At 42.4% G+C, this 25,284-nt stretch overlaps 1 protein-coding gene across 9 annotated transcripts; it reads right to left on the bottom strand.

The window, feature by feature from the left end:
• Positions 1 to 1,406: 1,406 nt before the first annotated feature.
• Positions 1,407 to 23,698, bottom strand: LOC110496063 (protein FAM107B). 9 transcript variants are annotated; one of them, XM_021571746.3, is made up of 5 exons: positions 23,363 to 23,636; positions 22,858 to 22,914; positions 7,084 to 7,258; positions 3,145 to 3,301; positions 1,407 to 2,854 (listed from the first exon to the last, which is right to left on the bottom strand). In XM_021571746.3, exons 3-5 carry the CDS (start codon positions 7,209 to 7,211, stop codon positions 2,735 to 2,737), a joined length of 405 nt encoding a protein of 134 aa, XP_021427421.3. In that variant the 5' UTR covers positions 7,212 to 7,258; positions 22,858 to 22,914; positions 23,363 to 23,636; the 3' UTR covers positions 1,407 to 2,734. The 9 variants fall into 9 exon arrangements, with proteins under 9 accessions (XP_021427421.3, XP_036811405.2, XP_021427430.3 ...); XM_036955510.2 differs by having other exon boundaries at positions 7,084 to 7,218; positions 23,363 to 23,553; XM_021571755.3 differs by having other exon boundaries at positions 23,005 to 23,495.
• Positions 23,699 to 25,284: the final 1,586 nt, after the last annotated feature.

The following is a 25,284-nucleotide window of genomic DNA, read 5'->3' on the forward strand; positions in this document are numbered from 1 at the left end:
AGGGATAAATACACTGGGGAAAATCAGCGACACCTAGAGGGGGTGGAGACAATCACAAGGACAGGTGAAACAGATCAGGGCGTGACAGAAAGGGGCACAAGACAGGGATGTTTCCTCTCCCCCCTCCTGTTTGCACTTGCAATTGAACCGCTTGCAGAAAGAATTAGACAGGACCCAAAAGTAACAGCTATCAGTACTGGTAAACATGAATATAAACTAAACTTATTTGCAGATCTCCTGATATATCTGACCAATATTGAAAACTCAATGCCCTTTTGCTAAAAATATTTTCAGAATACTCTAAGAACTCAGGATATAAAATGTATGTGAAAAAATGAAATAATGGCAATAGAAAAAGTAAAAACAATAACTCACTATCTACAGCGATGCTTAAAGTGGACCATAAAAAATATGAAATACTTAGGATGCTTAATAACTGACAACAATCAACAAATATATAAAGATACCATTATTCCATTACTCAAAAATATGAAAGCAGATCTAATTAAAATGAATAATCTTCCCATTATTATTACTGATAGACTGTACCTCTTTAGAATAGCATGGCTGCCAAAGTTTTTGTATTTAGTTTTGGTAATACCAATTACCCACTGAAGACAATCTTTAAAAAAGTATACTCGGTCAAAACAGACTTTATATGGGCCAATATCTCAATGTAAATTGTTCAGAGGAGACTGATTGAGTCAGGCCTTCATAGTCGAATTTCTGCAAAGAAACCACTACTAAAGGACACCAATAATAAGAAGAGACTTGGCTGGTGACACTGTCAGTGATTTATTTAGAATTCAAGGCACACTTTACCAGCATGGCTGCCACAGCATTCTGCAGCAATATGCCATCCCATCTGGTTTTGCGCTTAGTGGGACTATCATTTGTTTTTCAACAGGATAATGACCCAACACACCTCCAGGCTATGTAAGGGCTATTTGACCAAGATTGAGTGATGTAATGTTGTATCAGATGATCTGGCCTCCACAATTACCCAACCTCAACACAATTGAGATGGTTTGGGATGAGTTGGACCGCAGAGTGAAGGAAAAGCAGTCAACAAGTGCTCAGCATATGTGGAAACTCCTTCAAGACTGTTGGAAAAGCATTCCAGATGAAACTGGTTGAGAGAATGCCAAGAGTGTGCATAGCTGTCATCAAGGAAGTGGTGGCTACATTCAAGAATCTCAAATCTCAAATATATTTAGATTTGTTTGACACTTTTTTGGTAACTACGTGATTCCATATGTGTTATTTCACAGTTTTTATGTCTTATTCTCCAATGTAGAAAATACAAAAAAATTAAGAAAAATCCTTCAATGAGTAGGTGTGTCCAACCTTTTGACTGGTACAGTATATATAAGCACATTTTGAAGAACGACACACAGAGGAGTGTGAGCAGTTAAATGATATTTATTTAAAATAAGATGTTAAAATCTGCAGAGGGACAGAGGAGAGGATTGTCTTACAATCTTACCCAGAGATTCAGAGAAGCACATAAACGAAGCATAGAACCAAATGCAATTATTGGAAAAGTTGGCTCCCATGTGCACTTACTTCCTGGTATATGACATCATCTCTGCCGACCACACATCCAAAATAAGACTAATTTAAAATCCCCTTTATTCATTAAAAAAAATCTATTTACTAGAATTATAGAAATAAAAGACTACTTGCACACTTTGGGGAGTTCTAGTATTGCTTCAAATAGCATTAGCTGAAGAAGTGGCATGTTGAAAATAAAAATAACTATTTGGGTGTTTTTTTCACACAACCACACACATGTCCTCTCCTGAGGGATATACTACAAAGTAGGATCAATGACTTGGCCAGCTAACTTGCCCAAATATTCTGAAATAACTTACTTTTTTTTATACTTTTGAAATGGCATGCTCTAATTGACTTAACAACCAAAAACACATATCGAAAATTAGAATTTCTTAATTATCCAGAAAATCAAAGTTATTTCTGGTTTATCAATGTTAGCTGGCTGACTCATTGATCCTGCTTTGTAGTATATCCCTCTGTTCACGCTCCACACACTGAGCTGTAAAACTAATCTGAGGTGTCTATATTTCCCTACATGGGGCTAAAATACTAAAAACATAAACATAAATAACAACAGTACATTAATTTGGCATTTTTACAAAACACAGCTTCAAGAGTCCATCCAGTGTCCGCTTTTCCATTCTGGGTTCTGATAATGAAAACAACAACAACATAAAGGAGAGCTTTCTGTGGCTGGAGAGAAGGGTGGACAGGAGAAAGAGGGGAAGACAGGAGACAGAGGGAATGGAAACTCTGTGTTGGTTCTGTTGGTCCCTGCATCTGACCTCCCCAGAAGATTGACTGGCTGTTCTTCACGTGTAGCACATTCATGTTAAGTCTCCTCTCTGTCCCTGTGTGTTGAGTGGAGAGGCTGAGGTGAGTACAGGTGGCTCCTCTCTGGCTGAGGTGAGGTGAGTACTGTGGTGAGGGGAGTACTGTAGTGGACAGACAGAGAGGTATGTAGTACTGCTGGTCTGTAGTGGGCAGACAAATTGGTCTGTAGTCTTTAAGTCTTTCTCAACAGGGTCAGATAAATCAGGAAGTCCATATCAGATAACATGTGCCATTGAGTCTGCACACAGGCACACACACTCACATATGCACAAACACTCCTCTATGTACAGTACACAGTTGCTTTCTATTTTTCCACACACACAAACACACCACCCGTGGCTCCCTAAGTGGTAAGTTCCTCCCCATTGGCCTCCTGCTTGGTCCTTCTCAGGTTGCTCTTCATCTTCACAAACTCAGGGGTGTTCTCCTGCTCCTCCTCATCCTTCTGCTGGTCCAACTCAAGCTAAACATACAAGATAGACAAGAAAGTTAGGTTACATGTTAGTACAAGTACATGTTAGCTTGTGTGTGATCCCTAACTGTCCTTTCCCTCTCTCTCTGAATTTATTTTCTCAAATGCTGTCAGTCTGTCCATCTTTACAGTGTTGGGTGTGTATGAGTAACACAGTGTGTGTGTGTGTGTGTGTGTGTGTGTGTGTGTGTGTGTGTGTGTGTGTGTGTGTGTGTGTGTGTGTGTGTGTGTGTGTGTGTCTGTGCGTGCGTGCATGCGTGTGTGTGTGTGTGTGTGTCTACCTGTTCTAGTTTCTGTTGTCTCTTCATGAGCTCTATCTCCAGGTCGCTCCTCTTGGTGTGTGCCTCCTGCTCCTCCCTCTGGGCCTTGAGGACCTGCTCTCTCTTTCTCTTCTCCAGAACCTTCTGGAGCTCTGGTTTGTTCTGGGGAGCTAGGCCCCTTGGAGAAGCAACCAATCACAGATGTTATTATAGTACTTCCACAGCACGGCACAAGGCACTTTACTGACACAGACACACACAACTAATAATTGACCTGATTACAGTACGGACAGAGACAGGCAGTTCTACATTGATCTATCTGTCACTTCATATTCAGAGAGAGTTACATAAAGCTAAGCCATCCCAGATTAGCCTACATCTAGTAATGTTAGGCAAGCTAGGGGCCATGGCTGGACTGGACAGGAATTGGCATTGGGACTAGGAGATTGAGATTATGTGATGAAATGTATGATGGCGGCGGGTCTTGACTTGACCATACACACAGATCAGTGTTGAGACACACAATTAGTGAATATCAATCAATCAAAAGTATCCGCCTGTCTACAAATCATATCAACCTCTTTCCTAATATAGCTATCCCTTTCTTTCATTGAGCTGTCCCTTCTGCCAGAGATGACATGCCATTGATGAAACAGGCGTTTACGTTTTGTTGTTATACTACTGTGTAAAGTTCGGGGTTTAGGATTCAGATATTCAATCTGAATGAGTACAAACACCTATTAGTGAGATGACTACAATATCACCATTATATTAAAGCCTAAAATCTGAACCCTCAAACACTGTTGTTTTCAATTCATTCATGCAGTGTCTAACTACATTATTGATTGCCCTGGTTTTAATTGAAAATGTTGTTCAGTAGGACAAAAACTGGAGAACGTAAATGAGTGTTCTGAATAGACAATATCTAGTAGGATAGAACCGTGTGTGTTATATATAGCCTGACCTCCATCCCTGTACATTTAAACTTTTTTTCAGCCTGAACTGAGTAAGTGATTTCAAAAGAGGTTAAATTAGTCTCAAAGATGCAGTTCTCTTCTTTGTGCACACGCGTGTGTATGTGTGACTGAACATCAGAGGTAGTTGAGGAGAGTGACAGACCCTCTGTGGGAGATGGTGTTCTAATCCTCCTTGCACAATGTTCCCTTCCCCCTCTCTCTCTCCCTCCATCTATCCATTCATCTCTCTTTCTCTCAACCATCCATCTCTCTCATCATCACTAATCCGCTACACCCCAAACATTTCTCTCCATCCTCTTCCTCTCCTTTTCCTCTCCTATCCACTCTCCTATGTATTTTTCCCCTCACAAAGAATACTAAAACCCAGTCAAAACAGCTCCTCTTTCATATCATTTCTAAATCAATAGAGTCTAACATATATACAGTGCCTTGCGAAAGTATTCGGCCCCCTTGAACTTTGCGACCTTTTGCCACATTTCAGGCTTCAAACATAAAGATATAAAACTGTATTTTTTTGTGAAGAATCAACAACAAGTGGCACACAATCATGAAGTGGAACGACATTTATTGGATATTTCAAACTTTTTTAACAAATCAAAAACTGAACAATTGGGCATGCAAAATTATTCAGCCCCTTTACTTTCAGTGCAGCAAACTCTCTCCAGAAGTTCAGTGAGGATCTCTGAATGATCCAATGTTGACCTAAATGACTAATGATGATAAATACAATCCACCTGTGTGTAATCAAGTCTCCGTATAAATGCACCTGCACTGTGATAGTCTCAGAGGCCTGGCCGTCCCTCTAAACTTTCAGCTCATACAAGGAGAAGACTGATCAGAGATGCAGCCAAGAGGCCCATGATCACTCTGGATGAACTGCAGAGATCTACAGCTGAGGTGGGAGACTCTGTCCATAGGACAACAATCAGTCGTATATTGCACAAATCTGGCCTTTATGGAAGAGTGGCAAGAAGAAAGCCATTTCTTAAAGATATCCATAAAAAGTGTTGTTTAAAGTTTGCCACAAGCCACCTGGGAGACACACCAAACATGTGGAAGAAGGTGCTCTGGTCAGATGAAACCAAAATTGAACTTTTTGGCAACAATGCAAAACGTTATGTTTGGCGTAAAAGCAACACAGCTGAACACACCATCCCCACTGTCAAACATGGTGGTGGCAGCATCATGGTTTGGGCCTGCTTTTCTTCAGCAGGGACAGGGAAGATGGTTAAAATTGATGGGAAGATGGATGGAGCTAAATACAGGACCATTCTGGAAGAAAACCTGATGGAGTCTGCAAAAGACCTGAGACTGGGACGGAGATTTGTCTTCCAACAAGACAATGATCCAAAACATAAAGCAAAATCTACAATGGAATGGTTCAAAAATAAACATATCCAGGTGTTAGAATGGCCAAGTCAAAGTCCAGACCTGAATCCAATCGAGAATCTGTGGAACGAACTGAAAACTGCTGTTCACAAATGCTCTCCATCCAACCTCACTGAGCTCGAGCTGTTTTGCAAGGAGGAATGGGAAAAAATGTCAGTCTCTCGATGTGCAAAACTGATAGAGACATACCCCAAGCGACTTACAGCTGTAATCGCAGCAAAAGGTGGCGCTACAAAGTATTAACTTAAGGGGGCTGAATAATTTTGCACGCCCAATTTTTCAGTTATTGATTTGTTAAAAAAGTTTGAAATATCCAATAAATGTCGTTCCACTTCATGATTGTGTCCCACTTGTTGTTGATTCTTCACAAAAAAATACAGTTTTATATCTTTATGTTTGAAACCTGAAATGTGGCAAAAGGTTGCAAAGTTCAAGGGGGCCGAATACTTTCGCAAGGCACTGTACCTCATACCAACACTGAAACACACATAACACAAACACAATTATTTTCCATCTCTATTTCACCCCTAACCCACTCCCTCTAACTCTTTCCCCCCTCTCTCCATCCCTCCATATTCCAGATCCCTGTGTTCATGTCCATAATGCACATGGTTCTGTGCAGCGTGCTAACAGGCAGGGCACAGTGATGTAACATCTGTCAACAGTACACACTGTGTTGGTGTGTGTGTGTGTTGATATATAGCATAGCATTGCAACATGAGAAAAGACAGACTTGAGCGTCAGCACTGAAGCTATCAAACACACGCACACACAGTCACACATGAACGCAAATGAGCATGCACTATCTGTCAACACTAAGACCCAAATAACCAGTGTGATTTGCTGCCACGGACCATTCTGTAACTTACATCTTTCCCAGTGGCAACTGAAGGTACTACAAAAACATTCAGCCCAAAAAAATCTAAAATACAATTCTGAATTTACCAAGACCCACCCATTTATTTTACCCACCCACTTAGTGCAGAGGCAGAGCTTTTCACCGGAAACACCATTATAAATTGTAAAAGTTATAGATTGTGATTGTCGTGTGCTTCTGTGCTATACTAATATTGAAAGTGTTCGGGTAGGAGGAACATTTCCGTGCAGTAAGAGCATGTTTTTACGTAATAGTTCTGAGACAGCAGAATGCACTAAAGGTTTTATATAATAGTTCTTATTAAAGTTTCATGCATAAAGGTTGACATAACACTACTGTGATGCGTCTCCCCTGGGGGTACCCCCGATACAGGATGTCATAGCATAGCAACACACCGCAGTAGAATACTGTCACACAGTCCCAACAACTGATCTAGGATCAGCTAACTAAAACCTCTATCCTAACCTTAACCAATAGATGTAGGACAACCTATCTGACCCCGAGGAAACACTGGATTATGAACAGAAACGGTAAGTGATCATAAACCTCTGATAGATCACACAGTCAAAAGTTTAAGTTGAAGGTGAGGGTTATAAACTGTTCATAACCACCCTCATTGTCCCTCATTGTCTTCAGTAGAAACAGGAGAAATGGAGGGGAAGAAGGAGAGGTGAAGTGTGTGTTGTGTTGCCCCAGTGTTGCCCCCAGTACCCTCACCTCTTTTGGTTCATCATGAGTTCTCGATGGAGGTCCTGGTGGTTTCTGGAGCTCTTGACTGGGTTCAACAGTTTCTTGGGTTTGATCAGCTCCTCACAGTCCCCCTCCAGATAGTCCGGCTCGGCCATTACACTCCTGCCCAGAGACAGAGACAGACCTGTGTCCACACACCGATCTGAGGGGATTCATTTTGTTATTAGTAATTTATTATATGATTAATTTACTTGATTAATTTACTACTGTAATGGTTAACTACACAAGCACACACTCACACTCTCTCTCTCTCTCTCTCTTTCTCTCTCTCTCTCTCACACACATATATACACACACATACGCACACACACATTCTAAAATCACACCTCACTGTAGGCACCATTACATGTAGCTGTTTTAAGGCATTGTGTGTTTCTGTGCCCAGACATTACGACCCCCACTACTGATGGCAGAGTCTGGAGTTACATAATCATTCCCTTCCACCACAGGAATGTTATATTCTCCATTAGGAGAACCATATCTGCATACAGACAGACTGCTCTCACTGCAGGTTTCTCAAATGTCGTTCTGAGAACAACAATACAAACATATACAAATCTCCACTTCTTTGTATGGATATTCTGTATTTAAAATACTATACAGAGATTGCATTGGGATATATTACTACACACATAGAATACTAGTTGCTAAGCCAATCAGACATCAATCAGGGAGTTCATCTCATGACCTATTCTCACAAACTGCTTTCAATATCCAAATATAAAGGCGACACATTTCCATATCATACATTTGGTAATCTATTCAGATCATCAGAGCACAATTTCCTGCACCCACCAAATGAATGAGTGCTATGTATGGATAGTAGCCTATATGTTCTAGATAGATGCTCTATCTATTTCATATAGCCTACAGCTGATTTGTGTGTCCAAGACCCTTTCCCCCCTTGGAGACAATCCATTGTATTCGAAAACTGATTATAAAACATGAAATATGGCTATCCCGACACAGATAACTTCATAACGCCACAACTACTGACAATCAGGATAACAGTACCCACACAGACATGCAAAAATCTAACCCCGTATCCATTCATTACCATAGCCAGGTATAAAAAGTTATGAGATACACTTATATCAGTAAAACATATGCATAATAAGACCGGCTAGAAGGCGTCAAGTGTTCATCAAACAACGCACATTTTACAAACTCTCCAACTTACCCTGCAGGAGGTGAGGAAAAACTGGCATTCTACACATAGTTGCCATCTGGACTATTGATTTGAAGTCATAGTAGTAATAATAATAATAATAATAATAATAATAATAGTGGTACTGTACTATCAATAGCCTGGTATGACCTCTGGACAGGAGAAGAGAAAACAGAGGAGCTCCTGCTGGTCTGTGTGCACGCAGCTATTCTACTGAGGGGAGAATGGCGCCTCTGGTTGGAATGAGCTTTGATGAGATGCACTATTATCTAATAGCAGCCCACTACACACACGCCCTCCCCTCCCCTTACTCACACACACACACACACACACACACACACACACACACACACACACACACACACACACACACACACACACACACACACACACACACACACACACACACACACACACACACACACACACACACACACACACTCTGGTAACGTCAAATAACCGACAACAAGCTATTCTCTTTCTCAGAGTTCCAAGGTGAGCTAGGTGTATAATTGGTCGCATTCCAATGTGTATGTGTTTCTATGAATTAGTAGCCTAGGCCAAAAGTACTCCGATGTTAGAACTGTGGGCATTACTTAGGTAATAGTAACATTTCATAGCCTATGACATAAGAAGCATTTCTCAGAATGGATCATCAGCATCATGCAGTGTAGGCTACATGACCAAAAACACCCCATCTGCAGCCTAATTCATAATAAAAAATAAAAAAACATAAGTTCTAAACATCATAAATTGAAAGTTGATTCTGTATGTAAGCCGAAAGTACAACAACAATAATAAAATCACAAGCATGGAGCTGTAATACTGTATGTCCCATTAAAAACAAGTGCCCGGAAGATATGTAATGTTTCTATCTCACCACTAGAGTTCGCTGCTGCCTCACATCCCAGTGAAGACCATAACAAAGAGCCAGTTACATAACAAAGAGACGGATAAACAACCATGTCTCCCACACGTTTTGGATGGGGTTTTTCTCTTGATGAGGGCCAGATGTACTAAGTATCTGCATGAGAGGAACAGTCGATAAATAATTTGCATGAGAGGAACATCCTCAGAGAGGAACAGTCGACAAAGAAAAACAGAAAGATGATACTTAGATCCCATTATGTGAGAGATGAGACTATTGTTTTTTACACCGTGTGGGGTATACATGTGCAGACATTGCACTTGAACAAAACAAAACGTTTTGCCGTCATAACTACACATAACCCCTGTGTATTTCATATGAAGGCAATAGTGTGTGTGCTCATGCATTCTGTGTGTATGCGTGTCTGTGCTGTGGGTGTGCATGTGCTGATTGTGTACATCAAAAGCAATAACCGTAAGTGAGAGCAGGGGTGGGTAGTGGAGCAAGCAGGTGGGGGGTGTTAAAAGCATCAGTTTGGCTTTAACACATCTGGTGGCAGTTCCACTTCCTCGCCTCATGGGAAAAGGAAGTGACGTAGGGAGTTGAAAGGGCCAACGCTCAACTACTGTCCCCTCTAAAGTCCCAGACGGGCTACATCTCAATAGTCTGCTTTTACTATCCTCATCTCCTTTTCATCTCCTTTTCTTCGTGACCAATTATCAAGGACGACTGGACTGGTGAAAATATAGTTCGGAAAATCTACCTGTGGTTTTTTAAAAATAAGAAAAGGGAAGAGTATGGAGACATGTCCTCTCCCTTCTTGCCTGAGACAGACAGACATTCAGAGAGGTGTAACATACTGCCACCAGACTTGAGCACTACAATACTGTCACAGAGAGCTCCTTTCTTTCCCATCTAGTTGGTCACTCAACCGTCTGTGTGGTCATACTCCCCAGATGAATCCTTTGCCTAGGAAGGTGACACACATGACAGTAAACACACACACACACACCTTATCCTGTGGGACATATCTGTCAACACTAAGACCCAATCACCATTTATAGGTCAAAGCTTTCAACACCGTGTGTGTGTGTGTGTGTGTGTGTGCGTGTGTGTACATTACTTTTCTGGAGTGCACTTCCTGCTATTCCAGGCATCCCAATTAAAATAGCTCCTTCATTTTTATAGGTGTAGGAACCAGACGGCTTTTATTTGAGAATCTCAATTGCATACTTCTCGCGTCCTCTTGCCTCACACTCAAAACCCATTGGAGGAGAATGTCAGAGGGGAGGGACCTAGGAGGAGGCAAGTAGAGAGGATGAGACGAGCATGCAATTGAGATCCAGTTATGTCCGACAACCTCAACACAGAGGAACTAACACTGTAAACACACTGCTATATGTTCAGAGGACACTGTTGTACTGCCCACACAGGAGAGGAGAGGAGAGGAGTCAAACTGCAGTTTTCATCTTCTTTTTTACTCTTTGTATGTCACCCCTGCCACGACCTCTACGCGACTATGACCTCACATCCTGTGTGTGAGTGACACTGGGAAACCAGCGGGTAGGAGATAGGGGTGAAAGGTAAAAATAAACAGAGAGAGATAGAGACAGGGAGAATCAGAGGGTGTCAACATCTCAAAAGAAATACTAATGAGTGAACTAATGGATGAGCACTTTCTGATTGGGTGTCCATTTGTGTTTATATTTCTAAGTAGGAAAGAGTGAGAGGGAGGAAGGAAAGGAGGGAATGACGGTGTGAGTGTGTGTATAAAGGAGGTGTGTGTGTGTAAAGGAGGTGTGCATGTGCGTCCCTGTGTCTACCCTTGCAGGCTGCATTAGGGCTAATTGAATGACAGTCCTGGCACAGCACACAGAGTGCTGCACTAGGATATTGCATCAGCATTGCTTGCTCTTCATTGGGTCTGAACTAACAGCAGCACTACAAGTTTCAACAGACATGCACGCACACACTCACGTATGTCGGCATGCACACACAAACTTTCTGTTGTTGGCCTGGTGCCGAGGGTGTGAGTGATGACTGGTCACCATGGTGATGGTGGAACAATGACAGTTGAGTGCAAGTTGTGAGATGATTTAGACTAAAATAATCTAAATTATGGGAAATTACACTTGCTTATTGCAAGGTCGTAGGTTGAGAGAACCCCTTTCACTTTGTTCATGTAGTTCTGATGCCCTCAGAGTGAGAGGGAGAGATATGCCCCCCTACCCCCCACAACAACACACAACACACACATACACAGGGAGTTAGGAAAGCAAAGGCTAGCTTTCAAACATAAATTTGCATCCTATAGCACAAACTCCAAAAGGTTCTGGGACACTGTAAAGTCCATGGAGAATAAGAGCACCTCCTCCCAGCTGCCCACTGCACTGAGGATAGGAAACACTGTCACCACCGATAAATCTACGATAATCGAGAATTTCAATCAGCATTTTTCTACGGCTGGCCATGCTTTCCACCTGGCTACCCCTACCCCGGTCAACAGCTCTGCAACCCCCACAGCAACTTGCCCAAGCCTCCCCCATTTATCCTTCACCCAAATCCAGATAGCTGATGTTCTGAATGTGCTGCAAAATCTGGACCCCTACAAATCAGCTGGCCTAGACAATCTGGACCCACTCTTTCTAAAATTATCCACCGCAATTGTTGCAACCGTTATCACTAGCCTGTTCAACCTCTTTCGTATCGTCTGAGAACCCTAAAGATTGGAAAGCTGCCGCTGGTCAGCCCCCTCTTCAAAGAGGGAGACACTCTAGACCCAAACTGTTACAGACCTACATCTATCCTACCCTGCCTTTCTAAAGTTTTCGAAAGCCAAGTTATTAACAATCAGATCACCGACCATTTCGAATCCCACCGTACCTTCTCCGCTATGCAATCTGGTTTCGGAGCTGGTCAAGGGTGCACCTCAGCCACGCTCAAGGTCCTAAATGATATCATAACCACCATCGATAAAAGACAATACTGTGCAGCCGTCTTCATCGACCTGGCCAAGGCTTTCGTCTCTGTCAATCACCGCATTCTTATTGGCAGACTCAACAGCCTTGGTTTCTCAAATGACTGCCTCGCCTGGTTCACCAACTACTTCTCAAATAGAATTCAGTATGTCAAATCGGAGGGCCTGTTGTCCGGACCTCTGGTGGTCTCTATGGGGGTGCCACAGGGTTCAATTCTCGGGCCGACTCTCTTCTCTGTATACATCAATGATGTCACTCTTGCTGCTGGTGATTCTCGGATCCACCTCTATGCAGACGAAACCATTTTGTATATTTCTGGCCCCTCTTTGGACACTGTGCTAACAAACCTCCAGATGAGCTTCAATGCCATACAACACTCCTTCCGTGGCCTCCAAATGCTTTTAAATGCAAGTAAAACTAATTGCATGCTCTTCAAACGATCGCTGCCCGCACCCGCCTGCCCGTCCAGCATCACTACTCTTGACGGTTCTGACTTAGAATATGTGGACAACTACAAATAACTAGGTGTCTGGTTAGACTGTACACTCTCCTTCCAGACTCACTTTAAGCATCTCCAATCCAAAATTAAATCTAGAATCGGCTTCCTATTTCGCAACAAAGCCTCCTTCACTCATGCTGCTAAACATACCCTCGTAAAACTGACTATCCTACCGATCCATGACTTCGGTGATGTCATTTACAAAATAGCCTCCAACACTCTACTCAGCAAATTGGATGCAGTCTATCACAGTGCCATCCGTTTACTACCCACCACTGTGACCTGTATGCTTTCACTGGCTGGCCCTCGCTTCTTATTCGTTGCCAAACTTACAACAGTTGCACACACTGTATATAGATTTTCTATATATTTATTTACTGTACGTTTGTTTATTCCATGTGTAACTCTGTTGTTGTTTATGTCGCACTGCTTTGCTTTGTCTTGGCCAGGTCGCAGTTGTAAATGAGAACTTGTTCTCAACTGGCCGACCTGGTTAAATAAAGGTGAAATAAAAAATAAATAAAAACATTTAGCTATGAAGAAAACCCTGAGAAAAAGATAGAGATATACAGCCTTCTAACTGACAGAGGAGAGATGAGGAGGAGGAGGAGGAGGAACGGAGGAATATGTGGAACAGTGACATTTAGCAGCTCAGATGTTGTTTCTCACTCAGGTCCCCACACGAAGCGCACACACCCAGAATGAGTTTCGGGTGACTGAGGTTTGGTTAGTGTTTCCTGTCCCAGAGCTCGAATTTGAAGGGGCTGATGAGAGGGCTGGAATTTTAGGGTCTCTTCCCTGAATGACTGCTGGGAGATCACCGCTCCCTTCACACATACACTGAATGATGTCAAATTGGGGTTCTGGTTCTATACATCAAACTTTTCTCAGAACACACACCCACATAGAGCTGAGTGAGTCATGCCAGGCATGCTCTGTGTCAGACACTAGGAATGTGAACTGAACTACAAACGTCACTTCAGTTCACTAGGAGGAGCCCTGTAAGGCTGTAAATTCATTACACTGGGAATACTGAAACAGTGAAATGGAACATTTGTGAACTCTAATCAGCCCTGATGTCATTCCTCAGGGAACAGTGAAAACAGTGAGACAGCCCAAGTACAACACATCCTATCAGTGTCAGCCTTCCACTGAGGGATTTAGCAGTAGAGCCAAGAGACACACCACAACATCATGTCTACAGGCACAGTGAATGTTGGTTTCCTCAAGTACACCATTCTTGTCCATTGCAGCTTGTGCAAACTTGTCTTTTCTGGGAAGTGAAAGTGCAACAGCAGCATTTCCCAACCATGACCTGAGCATTTAACATGCCATGGTCAGAGTGTACGAGCGGCTCGAGTTAGGATTTAATTCTACGACGGGCAGAAATGACTGTTTGAATCAGGAACGTTTCCTCTCACGACCTCTACAAGCCAGAACATTGAATAAAATGAAATGTTAACATACTTTACCGGTTGCCCGTGCGGTTGTTCCTTTTGGCGATAGGAATTTGAGATAATATATCCATAAAAAAGTATAATTTCATCAACATTTCAAAGTGCTGGTAGTGTGTTCAGATTTATATCACCTGAAGCATGTGCTAGTGCATGTATTTTCATCTTGTGCACATGATGTAATTGTACTTTCCGGTGGATATATTGTCTCACATTCCTACCGCCAAAAGGACCACCCGGTTATTTCATTTCACGTTTTGGCTTGTAGAGGTCGTGAAAGGAAACATTCCTGATTCAAACGCTCATCTCTGCCCGACATACAGTATAATGAATTCAATGCAATTCAACGTTGGGTTTATAGCAAAGGATATATGTAGCTTTGTTCATAAACCTATCTGTACAGAGATGTCCTATCCCTCTCTTTGCCACACCCAGGCATCTTCCTGTGGGGCAATCTCCACACTGTACAGTGAGATGGCTCCACTTAATGTGTACTTCCTGTTGTTAGGAGCTTTCTGTGTCATACTAAGTAACTAACCAACCAAACTAGCTAACTACCTAACTAACCAACTAGCTAACTCGTTGGTCCCAGTTCTACATTAAAACCCAATGTATCTCTGAAACCTGTGAAGACAAACTGTCTGTTTTAACTCAACAGATTTTCTGAGGCACTGAGTGTGGTATTTATCCATGAGCTTTAGCATATCTCTTAGTTTGACACAAAATAGATATACTGGGAGGGAAAAGTGAAGTCATGTTCCTCCCCCATTGTTAAGGGTTATTTTTCAAGGAGAGGCTTGTGTTATCATACACACACTCACACACATTATGACTGGCAGGGTCAGAGGCAGAATAAAGAGTGAATGGAGCTCATTGAAAGAGCAGAGGCATCAGTTTGAGTCCCGCCATAGGAATGTGATGAACCTGCAGAACTATTGTACTGGAGCACGGCCCCATCCACACATACAGTACACACCTCAGAGAACAGAGGATAGTAGAGTGAAATACACAGGTGGCTGTGTAACTAACCATATATTGTCCTCCAGACAGACAAGGGGAAATCAAAGCCTGTTCATAACCCCCCCCCCCCCCCCCCCACACACACACACACACACACACACACACCCCTGCTGGACACCAGCCTCACAAATGATGGGGGTGGGGTAGAGGGGGCTGTTTTGGGTGGCAGCTGTCCCTCTCTCCTGTCCCCCTGACACAATGGCAGCTCTATGGGTCACATATACCCCCTCACAGATGGGACCAACACATGTGAGCATAGGAATGCTTAAGGTATATCTGACCAGCCATATCTCTTCACTTTAGGTCAGACACCACCGCGAGGAGGAATGACCTTACTTCAACAAACGCAAACACCGTTTGAACAGACAGTCAGACCCATGCAGATCTCTTATTGTGAGCTAAGCCCTGATTGGATGGATGGTATGGTAGCGCGGATTAGGTCTCCTTTGTTTACATGCTGCTGCAAAAAACAGCATCAACAACAACTGTTTCCATTAGCAACATGTTTGATACCATAACAGTGAGAGACAGACAGATACACATGCACATGCACCACAGGGGCACAAAAACACACACACAGAACAGGGTAATGATACACAACCACAAACACTAATTGAACACATTGGTCACCAAACAACCAGGTGTCCCAAAAGCAGACTAATAGGAGTTATCATCATACACTGTCTTTGTTCTCTTTTGTGTTTTGTTGTAAATTGCAGCACAAATCAGGAGTTGTAATGTAGCAAAACACAATATACAGACAAAAAATGTTTTCAATCTTTTTTGTCAACAAGCTATTTTCAATATACTGCTTGACAGAGACGCTAAGCTGCTAGTCATCAAGCTAACAAAGTTGGTACCAGATGAGTTTTGCAATGGAGCCCTCTTTGTCTGGAGAAAAAAAATGAACGGTTCTAAGCTTTGTTTTGGGAAAAAACGGATCACTCAGAATTCCAATGCGGCAATTGTTTGCTTGCCCGAGGATTATAGGCTTGAGGTGGATTCCTTGATCACACAGGTTGCCAGTCTATGTGAGAAACTGGGGAAAATGCAGAGTGGAATGTTAACATTTTCTATACCGGTGGTTGGACAGCGTTCACGCTTGTTGGGTGCATCTCCGACTTGTCGTTTGTCATTATCTGACTGGCCGGTGTTGCCCGGAGCTCTCCCATCAGATAGTGGAGTTAAAGGTGCACAGCAAGAGGAGCAAGGCAAATCAACGATGGTCGCATGTTACGAGCTGTGGAAGTCGAAGGCAGCGGCCTCATGCAAAGCAGTCTACACTCCCAACGAGAGGCCCGAAGCGGAAGCAAACAACAAATAGTTTTGCCGTCCTGGTGCCTGTGTCTGCAGCCTCAGTGCCTACTACTACGATTTTGAAGTCGTCAATCTTCTGTCCCTGCTCTGGGTCGAGCGGGCCTTCTCCATCTGTCGGAGGCCTGCACCAGGCGCAGGGAGCAACGGGCTCAAGTTATCCTGCCTCTCGCCAGTCCATAAAGGGTTCTTCGAATCCTGTGAAGCATGGGAGTGGACGGATTTCCTCATCCTTCTCGCCAGCCGTGATTTTGGGCAGCTCCATGGTAAGAATTGTGACCGTTCCTGATGCAAAAACAATGTCCTATCCAGGAGCGAGAGTAAATGAAATTACTAAGTTGCTCCCGAATGTACTACGCCAGGACATGGAAATCGATTCTATCGTAGTCCATGTGGTTTTAATGACATTATGAAGAGCAGCTCTGAACAGTTGAAACTGGATTTTAAAGAGCTGATTGACTCTCTGCTAGACACTAACAAAAGACCCATCATATCTGGCCCTGTGCCCGCTGAATCGTGGCATTGAACGCTTTAGCAGGATTCTTTCTCTTCACAACTGGCTATGTGATTATTGCAGCTCAATAGGTGTAACTTTTGTTGACAATGCCAGCAACAAACACTGATACTACATATCCAAGTATATCTGACCAAATTACGAAAGACAAGCGTTGTAATTTTTTAGTAGCGTATGATATTGCTACTCCTATTTGCCATAGATTCAATTTAAGCCTACTAGAAAGTGTTTGCCCCCAGGCTTGGAGGGAAGCAAAAGTCATTCCGCTACCTAAATCCCTCTTTACTGGCTCAAATAGCCAACAAATCAGCCTGTTACCAACCCTTAGTAAACTTTTGTAAAAAATGGTGTTTGACCAGATATAGTACTATTTTACAGTAAACAAATTGACAACAAACTTTCTGCATGCTTATAGATAAGGACATTCAACAAGCACAGTACTTACACAAATGACTGATGATTGGCTGAGAGAAATTGATAATAAAAAGATTGTGGGGTCTGTTTTGTTAGACTTTAGTGCGGCTTTGATTTTATTGATCATAGTCTGCTTCTGGAAAAATGTATGTGTTATGCCTTTACACCCCCTACTATTTTGTGGATAAAGAGTTACCTGTATAACTGAACACAGAGGGTGTTCTTTAATTGAAGCCTGTCCAACATGATCCAGATAGAATCAGGAATTCCCCAGGGCAGGTGTCTAGGCCCCTTACTTTCTTCAATCTTTGCTAATGACATGCCCCTGCCTTTGCGTAAAGCCAGTGTGTCTATATATGCGGATAACTCAACACTATACATGTCAGCTACTACAGCAACTAAAATGACTGCAACATGTAACAAAGAGCCGCAGGGACAAATCATTCACTAAACCCTAAACCTCAACTAAATCGAAATCATGTGGAAATTGAGCAAGTTGACGTGACTAAACTGCTTGGAGTAACCCTGGATTGTAAATTGTCATGGTCAAAACATGTTGATATAACAGTAGCTAAGATGGGGAGAAGTCTGTCCATAATAACAGCACTATCAACAAGGCAGGTCCTACAGGCCCTAGTTTTGTCGCACCTGGTGTACTGTTCAGTCGTGTGGTCAGGTGCCACAAAAAGGGACACGGCTGGCCCTTGCATGTCCACAGAGTGCTAATATTAATAATATTAATAATATTAATATGCCCACAAGACATGCCACCAGAACAGAACAGAAAGTCCAGAACAGGCTATGGGAGGCGCACAGTACTACATAGTCCATGACTACATCAAGTAACTAATGCAAGCAGTAAAATTTGATTTAAAAAACAGATCAAATTACACCTTATGGAACATCGGGGACTGTGAAGCAACATAAACATAGGCACATACATATGCATACACACACACACACGATAACATACGCACTATACACACACGTACAGTGGGGCAAAAAAGTATTTAGTCAGCCACCAATTGTGAAAGTTCTCCCACTTAAAGAGATGAGAGAGGCCTGTAATTACAAAATTAGGGAAAAAAATCCAGAAAATCACATTTTAGGATTTTTAATGAATTTATTTGCAAATTATGGTGGAAAATAAGTATTTGGTCATCTACAAACAAGCAAGATTTCTGGCTATCACAGACCTGTAACTTCTTCTTTAAGAGGCTCCTCTGTCCTCCACTCGTTACCTGTATTAATGGCACCTGTTTGAATTTGTTATCAGTATAAAAGTCACCTGTTCACAACCTCAAACAGTCACACGCCAAACTCCACTATGGCCAAGACCAAAGAGCTGTCAATGGACACCAGAAACAAAATTGTAGACCTGCACCAGGCTGGGAAGACTGAATCTGTAATAGGTAAGCAGCTTGGTTTGAAGAAATCAACTGTGGGAGCAATTATTAGGAAATGGAAGACATACAAGACCCCTGATAATCTCCCTCGATCTGGGGCTCCACACAAGATCTCACCCCGTGGGGTCAAAATGATCACAAGTACGGTGAGCAAAAATCCCAGAACCACACGGGGGGACCTAGTGAATGACCTACAGAGAGCTGGGATCAAAGTAACAAAGCCTACCATCTGTAACACACTACGCCGCCAGGGACTCAAATCCTGCAGTGCCAGACGTGTCCCCCTGCTTAAGCCAGTACATGTCCAGGCCCGTCTGAAGTTTGCTAGAGAGTATTTGGATGATCCAGAAGAAGATTGGGAGAATGTCATATGGTCAGATGAAACCAAAATATAACTTTTTGGTAAAAACTCAACTCGTTGTGTTTGGAGGACAAAGAATGCTGAGTTGAACACCATACCTACTGTGAAGCATGGGGGTGGAAACATCATGCTTTGGGGCTGTTTTTCTGCAAAGGGACCAGGACGACTGATCCGTGTAAAGGAAAGAATGAATGGGGATATGTATCGTGAGATTTTGAGTGAAAACCTCCTTCCATCAGCAAGGGCATTGAAGATGAAACGTGGCTGGGTCTTTCAGCATGACAATGATCCCAAACACACCGCCCGGGCAACGAAGGAGTGGCTTCGTAAGAAGCATTTCAAGGTCCTGGAGTGGCCTAGCCAGTCTCCAGATCTCAATTCCATAGAAAATCTTTGGAGGGAGTTGAAAGTCCATGTTGCCCAGCAACAGCCCCAAAACATCACTGCTCTAGAGGAGATCTTCATGGAGGAATGGACCAAAATACCAGCAACAGTGTGAAAACCTTGTGAAGACTTACAGAAAACGTTTGACCTCTGTCATTGCCAACAAAGGGTATATAACAAAGTATTGAGATAAACTTTTGTTATTGACCAAATACTTATTTTCCACCACAATTTGCAAAAAAAATCATTACAAATCCTACAATGTGATTTTCTGGATTTTGACTTCTCATTTTGTCTGTCATAGTTGAAGTGTACCTATGATGAAAATTACAGGTCTCTCTCATCTTTTTAAGTGGGAGAACTTGCACAATTGGTGGCTGACTAAATACTTTTTTGCCCCACTGTACACATGGATTTTGTACTGTAGATATGTTGTAGTGGTGGAGTAGGGGCCTGAGGGCACACCGTGTGTTGTGAAATCTGTGAATGTATTGTAATGTTTTTAAAATTGTATAAACTGCCTTAATTTTGCTGGACCCCAGGAAGAGTAGCTGCTGCCTTGGCAGCAGATAATGGGGATCCATAATAAATACAAATACAAATTACGGCTCTGAAACTCTTGCCCATTATAATAACTATGAACAGTTAGTTAGTTGGCCTACTTTGTGACTTTAGTTTCTGACTGAGCTCAAAGAGTACAGTAATGCGGTCCTGTACCTCCATTCTGAAGAAAGACTGTGTGTGTGTGTGTGTGTGTGTGTGTGTGTGTTAAATAATACAGGATCATGTGTCTTATCATATGATTCAGCCTAGGTGTTAATCTAATGAATGTAGCTCAAACTCCCATTGTCCTGTATCCTTCAGCCCGACGAGCTCTCTTACTGTTGGGAGGGGAGCTTTTAGAGTCTCTCTGTGTTTCTGTGTGTGTGTGTGTGTGTGTGTGTGTGTGTGTCAGTGTGTAAACCCATTTTCTTTTAAATATAGAGTGGCTGGTGTGGTAATGGTACTTTATTCTGATTGAGCCTCCTAAACCAATGAAGAGAAATCAATGCAACACCATAGAGAAGTTGTGTGCGTGTGCATGCATTCGTGTCTTTGTTCCATGCTATAAACATTCAGAGATTGTAGTGTATGAATATGTAATAATACAACTGTGTTAGTGTGTAAGTGTGTAAGCACATGCTGTATGGCCCCATCCTTTGTTTTATTCATGTTAATGAACACCATTTGTAGGGCAGAAAGATAGAGTAAAACATGTTGCAGGTGTGTGACCGCCTCCAGCCCTCAGCTCTATCATCAAGTCTAGTACACACAGAGGGAAGGGGAGAGATCCCCCCCTCCTCCCCATGCCGCCATAATGTGGATCCATGGCAACCATAGCGCCAGCATGGTGTAAATAAATCCTTTGTGTTCTAGGGTTCTATCACTTCATTGCGTGGCTTCTAGGTTATGGGCAATTCCATGGTAAAGGAATTACGCTGATTCAAAACTTTAACACAGCATACAACTCTATCCACAAGGACTACGTTTAACAATTTACACAGAACATTTTACAAAAACACATTTCACTTGAAGAACAGTACAAATGCAACGTTTGGTAACAGAATCATTATGTTACCAAACTTTGCATCTGCACTGTATCATATGTAGCCTAGCCTAGCCTATACACATATATCCAGATCCTATTCAGCAAAGTGATCTACTGTCAGGAAACCAGTGGTTGTAGAGCACATAACAAAGACAAGTCTTTATTATGACATGATCAGATGATTTTATCCAAGACAAATATATATGTGGAGCATGTGGCAATCAGACTCACAACCTCCAACTCTAGCGGAGTCATCTGAGGCAGATCAAGTCCTAAAAGACCAGCTCTTTGCACAAAGAAACACACGAATACGCAGACAAAGACACATAAGCAACAAGGTAGACTTTACGGCTCATAAATGCTAATCATATGGGAGGAGGTTAGTGGAAACTAAATCAGAGAGAGAGAGAGAACTAGACCAGGATAGAGCTAGAGGGAGGTATGTGCAGCATTGGCAGTATAGGTCTGCTCAGAATAGTCTGCTGACTAATGAACATGGTTGTCCTACTCCAACCGCACAGCGACACAGAGAAATATGGCACACTGATTGATGTACAGTATATACCTAGAGGGCCCTAAACACACATGTGCATTCTGAGATATGGACAAATTCCATTCCAGAATAACAGAGACAGGGACACATTCCATTCCAGAATACCGGCGATATGGACCAATGCCATTCCAGAGTACCTGTGACAGGGACACATTCCATTCCAGAATACCTGAGACAGGGACACATTCCATTCCAGAATACCTGAGACAGGGACACCTATTTGTCTATTTGTGGCGTATTGCTGCACGTTGCAGTTGGTAATGTATATCCTTGATATATCACTGGGGATGATATGTCTGCATTCCATGGAGAACCCATGGAACCCGTGTGTGTGTGTGTGTGTGTGTGTGTGTGTGTGTGTGTGTGTGTGTGTGTGTGTGTCCGTGTCCCATACGGGAAACATGATGAACAAAGAAAGAGCAGGATCAGGGGAAGCGAGAGCAAGATAGAGAGAGAAAAAGAGAGAAAAGGAGGGGGTAGTTCAAAGATCAGAAAACAGATGTAAAGCAAACTGCCTTCTAAATGACTACCACATGTGTTGGCACTTCCCTCTCTTCCCCACTCACTCACTCTCTCTACTCTGGAACACAGTGCAACTCACTCATTCATATTCTCCCTTTCTCTTATTCATCTATTTCACTCATCTCTCCCATCTCCTTCTCTTTTGCTCACCCTTTATTCATATTTATCCCCTCCAACTCTCTGGCAGCCCCTGATTACTGTACGTGAACTTCAGAGAAATTACTCAAGACAATTATTTCCTCTGTGACCCAATGACTTGTTTACTTACGATGTGGTTCTGAGTTCCGAGTCAATTCCAAATAGTATCTGTAGAATATAATATTTTATGGACCTCGAGATTGACTCTCTCCCATACCTTGCTTCACTTCTGTCTGATCGATGAGATACTTCTGAGTTGAGTATGGTTCAAGTTTGACTACTGTAGCTGTCAGAAGGAGCCTTGTCTATATGTTATTACTGACCACACGCACACACACACACACACACACACACACACACACACACACAAAGTGGATTTCTGGTTGACAATGATAGACCAGTGTGTCAGTGATTACTAGGGCCATGTGCTCCAGACAGCAGAGCAGTTCATCATGGCATGTCTATATGATGCTGTCAAACACTGGGACACACACAATCTCATAAACAGTTGATCACTCAGACTTCAGCTATCCAACTCCAAAATAACAAAAGGCACCTACCTGATAAAGCGGGAATCTTAGCCCACTTCAGTAACAATATGTAGCCTGCAGTCCTATCTGTCGATATCAAATAAGTACAGAAAATCACTCACACACATTCCTTCATAAGATTTAAAATAACATGTTTCATAGGTTAAACTTCCTCACGTTTATAAGGATTGATTGGAGGCAGACAGATGGGCGAAACAACGGCCTGATTCTAAATGTATGCTGCTTCTTTCTTCACTGTCCCGTTCGTAAGAAAAACAACATGCACTTCTGAAGCAACAATGAGCCCCGAGTTTCAGTTTTTTTCTATAACCTCCAATACAACACTTATCATTGCGGCTTTGTTTTAAGAATATTAAACAAAACTAGATAATCATATATCGAACACTACACGCGGCACAATGTATATGTTATAACCAAAGCAGGCGCACTGCTTTGTGTACTGTGCGCTCAGACAGAACAAAAACGCGCGCGCACGCACACCCACACACACACACACACACACACACACACCTACCTAAACTCGATCCCGACGTTACTTCTCCAAATGGACTAGTTTAATAATTAAAAGGACAACGTGGTTTTTAACCTCATTGGTGCGTCTCCAGATCACTTCTCCGTTTAGGTTTTCCTGCTATTCTGCTTTCTCCTTCGAAACTGTTCAACTGCACACACATACACACTCGGGACCCATAGAAAATATAGATTAATGCTGAATGGGCGGGCCATTGTGATGTCATACTCCTCCTCTCTTTCTCTATCTGCTCAAGCTGTTGACGGGAGAGACATATTTTTTTTACATTCTATGGGGGAGACCCCTTACGCCCGGGGCGGGGCGTGGCAGGGTAGCTATGGGCTGTGGCTGGGAGATGGCGCGCGCAACACACAATACAGAGCGGCACCCACATATAAAGAGTGCATCCATCCGTTACATAGAAAACCTTTAAGGTTAATAAGCTACTTTTCATCTACTAATTTTATACGTTTGCGCTCAAAAATGTTACTGAATTTGTTCAGCTAAATATCCCAACTATTATCAGAACATGTGTGTATTGTATTGTATTAGTTAGCAGACTAAATGTTGCTGCGGTAGAGTAGTTAATCTTCATACAGATCAGCCACTACTGGGTCTGCTCAGCTACCTCCTCCTGTTTAAGCTGCTGTTTGAAACCACTAGAGATCTGCCCGTTTCAGACTAGGCTACTATCTCCCCGGTGACCACATGGCCAGGCCCACTGATAGGCATGGTGGTCCAGGATTCTGTGTGTGTTGTTGGGGAGACTGAAGACTGAACATGTGAGAGGGGGCCAAAGGGGTTCAATCAAATGTTATTGGTCACATGCTTTGAATACAACAGGTGTAGACTTTACCATGAAATGCTTACTTATTTGCCCTTTCCAATGAATGCAGAGTTAACAAGTAAAAAATCTATCATTTTAATAGTAACATAATAAAATAACAATGATGAGGCTATGTACAAGGATTACCTTACCGAGTAACATGCAGGGGTATGAGGTAGTTGAGGTAATTGAGGTATATGTACATATAGGTAGGGGTAAATGTGACTAGGCAATCAGTATAGATAATAAACAGAGTGGCAGATTGTGAAAGAATGTCTATGTGTGAGTGTATGGTGTCAATATGCATGTGTGTGTGTGTGTGTGCGAGTGCGAGTGCGTGTGCGTGTGTGTGTGTGTGTGGTGCGTGCGTGCGTGTGTGAACAATGCAGTGAGTCATGACGAGGTCACCACTGACTGAGAGGACACTCCCACCAGAGACCACTGTTACTGCAGCCTTCCATCATTCAGGAAACAGGTGGAGACAGAGAGAGACATCATAGGAATTAAATATAGTACATAGTTAGGATTATGACTAATCATTGAGAGTGAGAGAAGGTAGGACTCTGATTAATCATTGAGAGCAAGTATTACTTGATATTGTATTGCATAACTCATGCAGAGCTTCTGACGACAGAAGTACACTAAGATCTCTGATGAGTAAGCTTGCCTAAACCTGAAGACATGCAATAGGTCCCTATACTAATGCCTGGGTTTTGGCTAAGTGGGCTAAAACTCTATTATTGTGCGCAGATGAAACCAGATTCAAATCCAGACAGTCATATGAAGTCATATAGTCTTGCAATGTAGTCATTGTTTATTCAAGACTTGCTTAACTTCATTTTCAGTTGAGGATTGTCATGGAAACGTTTAAGTGTAGGAAGGTAAGCATGCCCTTGAGCAAGGATCTTAACCCTAATTGCTCTGGATAAGATCGTCTGCGAAATGACTAAAATGTTAAAGTTGTGTGGTTCATTAGAATACTTTATTTTATGAAACAGAAATTAGCTGGCATTTACAAGGAAGTCATGAATGGGTAAATCTTGATATATAAAATAATTTTATACAACTGGTATCTTTCTAAGTAAATAGTAAATTAGTA

This window comes from Oncorhynchus mykiss, chromosome 2 (genome assembly GCF_057628025.1).
Source record: "Oncorhynchus mykiss isolate SJ-2025 chromosome 2, ASM5762802v1, whole genome shotgun sequence".
Taxonomy (NCBI): domain Eukaryota; kingdom Metazoa; phylum Chordata; class Actinopteri; order Salmoniformes; family Salmonidae; genus Oncorhynchus; species Oncorhynchus mykiss.

Coding starts and splice junctions, on each gene's coding strand:
- LOC110496063 (XM_021571730.3), bottom strand. CDS start 8,342: ATGGCAACTATGTGTAGAATGCCAGTTTTTCCTCACCTCCTGCAGG. Junction 3,302..7,083: donor CTCATGATGAACCAAAAGAG/GTGAGGGTACTG, acceptor TGCTTCTCCAAG/GGGCCTAGCTCCCCAGAACA. Junction 2,855..3,144: donor GACAACAGAAACTAGAACAG/GTAGACACACAC, acceptor TTGTATGTTTAG/CTTGAGTTGGACCAGCAGAA.